Genomic DNA, 5,527 nt, shown 5'->3' with positions numbered 1-5,527 from the left:
ATTAAATTTTATCTTTACCAAAATTTCAGTGTTATAACATCCTAATATACTATGTGAGTTATCCTTATTTTGTTTTTATCAATTTCTTTTTCAAAATTTAATATATTTTAATTGGTTGTTGTCCAATTTGTTATATAGAAATTTGATATATTTGAAACGATTTGGTATACTTGTCAAAAAAGTTATGATTATTTTATATCAAATTAATTAAATTACATAATTTTCAAAACATTTTTTCCTAATTTTTTTTATCAAATCGTTTCCATCCTATTTTAACTTTTTATTTGTTTTCCTAAAAATACAAACACAACATCAATTTGTATCATTAAATAAAATTAATCAGATTTAATTTTAGTTTGGCCAAGCCAGCTATGAGTCATTCCTAAATCCTTTTCGTTGTCTCATCCAATTATAACCACCGACCTCTCTCTATCTAGCTCCATCTATCTACGTGCCACCACGTCATATCCGATGAATTATGATTCTTCATTCATCCTCTATCTCATAAAATACCCTAGTCCGCGATGTTCGGACGATCCCACCATAGATTTTCTTCAAACACCTTGTATTTTGCCTTGTCACTGGTCAACAGGTATAACATAATACCCCAGCTGTCACCCAGCCACTTCTCACCCGCCACATATCTTCTTTTGGACCACAGCCGTGACGTTGTTTCCTCTACTTTTACAATCACTACAAAATATATATAATTTTGTAAAAATTACGTAAGTGTTATTTTAGAAATTTAATCCTTTTAAATAAAAAATATTTAATAATTTATTTTAATACATAAATAAAGAATTATTTTTATTTATTAAAAAAATAAAATTTTCCAATTAAAAGATTGACACCAAATAATGAATATTGTAGCTTTTCCTCCTAAAATGGTCATAGGGCTTGGTGTCAAGAACAGTTTGTGCTGGAAATTGATCAGACCAATTCCTAGTTATCCGATATTGTTTGAAGATTTTTTTTATTCTAGCTCAAAGTCTGTTGGAATTGAAAGGTATTCATGGTCATTTGCTTTATTTTTGGAAGTTGTAAGAGATAAAGCAATTGTTTGTTGTTTTAGTGGTTTAAATGGTTGAAAAGGTGTTTGTTTTTAAAGTTATTGTTTTGAACTTATTTAGATGATATATATATATTTTAATTGAATATGGGATTATTCATACATTACACGAAAATCTAGTCCAATAAATTAGTAAAAAAATCTATAATGACATATTTTTGTAATTTTAATGTTTGGATGAAAATTGGCAATGATTGAAGAAGAGTTTGAGACATATGATATAGATAAAGAAAAAATTAAGAAAAAGAAAAAGTGTAGGTTGAAATTGAAAGGGTCTAAAATGACAAGAGAATATCCAAAGCATATAGACGGGAGGGGAATATTCGTGGGGAGATCCGTTGGAGGGAGAATTTGGCGTAGGTGGAAGCAATAAATAGCAGACCAAACCATACCTTGTTCTTCACCACCACCACCACCAAGAAACCATCCGACGCCCTCCTCATCACCAGCCCCCTTTCCCCTTCCTCCCCTCTCTCTCTCCTTCCACCCAAATGGCTCTCAAGGCCGTCCATGTCATCGACGTCCCTTCCCTTGACCACGTCCCCGAGAACGCCTCTCTCGCCCTCTGCTCCTCCCGCTTCCCCAACGGTTCTTACCCTCTCTTCCCTTCTCTTCTTCCTTTTCCCACCTTTTCTTCCTAACATTCTTGGTAATCGTTAATGCAGGGGTCGAGATGGATCAGAGCGGCTTCAAGATGCCCAAGTTCGTCGTCATCGGCCACAGGGGTAACGGCATGAACGTTCTGCAATCTTCGGATCGAAGAATGAGAGCCATAAAGGAAAATACCATAATGTCCTTCAACGCCGCCTCTACTTTTCCTCTTGATTTCATAGAATTTGACGTTCAGGTAACCGTTTCTGTTATTTTCCTCTTTCTGCTTCTGCACTCAATGCAATTTAACGTTCCCCCGCGTGCACCGTTTTCCTTCTTGTTCGTCGCCACAACTAGTTTTCTCCTTTTCCTATTTTACCCCGGTGGCTTTTCTGTAAATAATTTGCCTTTCTTGGCCCTATTTTGACCGTCTGCTCCTTTTCTTCCGTCGAATCGGTACTGATTGGCTGCTTGTTTGTTTTGTTTGACGCGTTGCATTTTTTATTGAAAAAAAAAGAAAACGAATTAAAAAATGCACGTTTTTTGTAGGTGACGAGAGATGACTGCCCAGTCATCTTCCACGACGATTTCATCTTCTCGGAGGAGAATGTGAGTTTTTTCTTGTCGTTTTGCTTTGATGCTTTCTTTTCAATGGGTCGAGTTTTTTCGGTTTGTTATGTTGGAATTAATGTGTTTTGCAGGGTGCTGTATTTGGAAGGAGGATCACAGAGCTGAGTCTTTCCGAGTTTCTTTCTTATGGGCCTCAGAGAGAGCATGGCAATGAGGGAAAGGTTTTGCTAAGGAAAAAAGATGGGAAGATAATGCCATGGGATGTTGAACAAGATGATTCACTGTGCACTCTCCAAGAGGCTTTTGTGAAGGTGGAACCCGCTCTTGGTTTTAATATTGAGTTGAAGTTCGATGATCACATTGTCTATGAGCAAGATTATCTCGTTCATGTCCTTCAAACCATCTTAAAGGTACACAAAGAGATTCAATTTTAAGCCTAAAATGTGTTTATGGGGGACACTTGAGTGTTTTGTGTTAGTTTTACATTCAAAAGTGGTGACTTGGATCTGTCATTGTCTTTGATACTTGTGGGGTGCAGGTTGTGTTTGAATACGCCAAGGATAGACCTATTATCTTCTCAACATTCCAGCCAGATGCAGCCTTGCTCATCCGGAAATTGCAAAGCAACTACCCTGTTAGTTCTTTAAGCCTTTGTAGTTGTTCTGAGAAATTATTTTATTTCTTTAACTGGATCTGATGTTGTGGTTAATTTGTTGGGAACAACCAGGTCTTTTTCTTGACAAATGGAGGATGTGAAATCTATGAAGATGTGAGGAGAAACTCATTGGAGGAGGCCATGAAGCTCTCCGTTGAGAATGGATTGGAAGGAATTGTCTCAGAAATTAAAGGGATTTTTAGAGATCCTGCTACAGTAACCAAGATAAAGGAGTCCAAGCTCTGCCTCCTTTCTTACGGCAAATTAAAGTATGTTTGTTTTTAGTATTCTCTTTCCTTTGTTAATTGCTTGAGAAAAGAATGTTTTTGGTGTAACATTTTGGCTGATGATTATCTTTGAAATTGCAGCAATGTTCCTGAGGCAGTTTACATGCAACATCTAATGGGAATTGATGGAGTAATTGTGGATTTGGTTAAAGAAATAACCGAAGCAGTTGCAGATATGATAAAGCCAAAAAAGGGTGGTGATGGGGAGGGTTTTACGGAGGGGAGTGGGACGGTGCAGGGAAACTCAAATCCACAATTTTCACAGCAGGAGTTATCTTTCCTTTTGAAGCTTATCCCACAATTGATACAAATTTGAAAACTAACAACAGAAAGATGCGGCTTTTAATTGACTTGGCCTATTACATATACACTCAATAGTTCAGGATTTATCCCTTCACAAAACAGTGGAACCCTCTGCAGGGGATCCATAAAAGCTCAACCCTTGTACATATGTTTCTTCTTTTCTCTTGGGGGATAATGGAAAGATATTCTGTATGAATTAAGTAGTTTGAAGGTCCTCGTGCAAATAGTGACAGACATATCTTTACTGTACCAAATGTTCTTACACCGTTGTTGTATTGTCTACCATTTCAATGAGAAAATACCAAACTTTTTCTTTTCTTCCTCCCCGGCAAGAAGTTTTGCTGTGCTTTTTAAATTTTAGTTTCTTTTTCGTGTTCTTATTATGGACAAGGTGTTAAATGTTGTGATTGAGGTTTCATCAAATCCACTCATTACACTAACTTGGATTTGATTGAATTGGTGTTATTTACGGGTTAAAATCAAATCAAAGCAATTCCATATTCACAATAAATTTTATTTTACTATCTTGGTTATTTTTTAAAATATTTCCTTTTGAATATGTTTTGATTAAATATTTAAACAAAAATTAATAAAAAAAAACTAAATTGATGCGAAGTGAGGGAAACGTAATTAAGATTTGAGTGAATAAAAAACGTAATTAAGATTTGAGTGAATAAAAAGGAAGATAAACAATGTTTACGACATTGAACAGTTTTAAAAGAATATATTAAGGAATAATTTGGTTATTTTAATGTATTAGTTATGGTTGAGTAATGATGTTATATATCTCTCATTATGACTAAACATATTCAAGAAGGAGTTAGAGTTATGGTACACTTAAAATTTTATCATCATAATGGTGGTTGTGCCTTTTTAGGATAATAAGAGATAAAGATGTTTAGAGTGATTTTCAAGTTGTTCTCTTTTATGATAAACATGCTCTTGATATGTGACATTCTTTTAACAGAGAATTTATTTTTAGTAGTGACAATGTGTCATTCTCTTAGTGGATAAAATTTATTCTTAGTAGTGATAATGTGTCATGTTCCTAATGGAGATGATTTCTCCTTAGTAATGGTCATGTCATCCTCCTAATGCTCCGCATGCTCAAAATCTTCTGTCCTTTGCATTGGCGGTGCTTCAAGGGAGAAAAACTAGAAACTCACCTCCTGGTTATTCCACTCCTTCGTTGACATCTCTATTGATGTAGCCATATTGTTTTGTCCAAGTCCTTTCTGCAAAGACTCCCAAGATGTGTGCACAACCTGTTCTTAACCTAGACTACATTTCAAAAAGAGATTATACCAAGCACACAAAAGAATAACATGGACAAGAATCACTATTTACAGCTTTTAGAATTTCAAAAATAGAAGCTAAACACACAAAACGCAAAAACAGAAAACATAAACCAATACAAGACTAACTTTACACTCTAAGACTTAATTTGCCAAGTCCCCGACAACGATTTCATTTGTTGAAAGACGTTTCTGTCGTGCAAAAAGTCAGCAAACTACATTCTCCACTAATGTAGTATAAGGGCAACCTAGGATCAATTTACAAACTCGGTTAATTAAATTTTAAAGTGTGGAGTTAATTCCTTTATTATTTATTTACTAATTAACTACAAATGTAAGGTTTGGAAATTTGAAAAAGAAATGAAATTTGAAAAGGAAAGAATCTAAACTAGAATCTGGTTAAACAAAGAATGAAATGAAAAGAATGTAAAAGAAAATAATGTATTTTTAATAGAAAATACAACCTAAACTAAACTAATGAATGAAGTTGTAATGTCTCAATTATATATGCATTTATATATGCTAAAATGAAATGGAATTAAATCGTGTAATTAAATGTGATGTGGAACAGAATCAAAATAACAACAAAAAGTGGACTAAAGAGCCTAAATTAATTAAAACAATAGCATAACCTAATTATAATTACTACAAAATAAGAATCATTAGTCAAAAGGACAAATTCAAATGAAAAGAGAATATGAAATTATTGCTTAAGCTAAACTAATCTAAAGTATATTTAACAAGTACAAAAACCAAG

The 5,527-nt window shown here is 34.2% G+C and overlaps 1 protein-coding gene across 1 annotated transcript; it reads left to right on the top strand.

Annotated features, from left to right (window-relative positions):
- The first annotated feature begins 1,411 nt into the window (after nt 1-1,411).
- On the top strand, nt 1,412-3,793 carry LOC124846896 (glycerophosphodiester phosphodiesterase GDPD1, chloroplastic-like). The gene is made up of 7 exons (XM_047324269.2): nt 1,412-1,657; nt 1,735-1,916; nt 2,210-2,269; nt 2,362-2,640; nt 2,769-2,864; nt 2,958-3,154; nt 3,254-3,793. Exons 1-7 carry the CDS (start codon nt 1,561-1,563, stop codon nt 3,486-3,488), a joined length of 1,146 nt encoding a protein of 381 aa, XP_047180225.1. The 5' UTR covers nt 1,412-1,560; the 3' UTR covers nt 3,489-3,793.
- Nucleotides 3,794-5,527: the final 1,734 nt, after the last annotated feature.

This window comes from Vigna umbellata, chromosome 5 (assembly GCF_029865625.1).
Source record: "Vigna umbellata cultivar VRB3 chromosome 5, Vumbellata_1.0, whole genome shotgun sequence".
In the NCBI taxonomy this organism is placed as follows: Eukaryota; Viridiplantae; Streptophyta; class Magnoliopsida; order Fabales; family Fabaceae; genus Vigna; species Vigna umbellata.
This window is presented reverse-complemented; position numbering and strand designations above follow the sequence as displayed.

Bases quoted from the DNA above. Each gene is read 5' to 3' on its own strand.
- LOC124846896 (XM_047324269.2), top strand. From the start codon at position 1,561: ATGGCTCTCAAGGCCGTCCATGTCATCGACGTCCCTTCCCTTGACCAC. The intron at 2,270-2,361 runs GTGAGTTTTTTC...TGTGTTTTGCAG, and splicing joins TCATCTTCTCGGAGGAGAAT to GGTGCTGTATTTGGAAGGAG. The intron at 2,865-2,957 runs GTTAGTTCTTTA...GGGAACAACCAG, and splicing joins AATTGCAAAGCAACTACCCT to GTCTTTTTCTTGACAAATGG.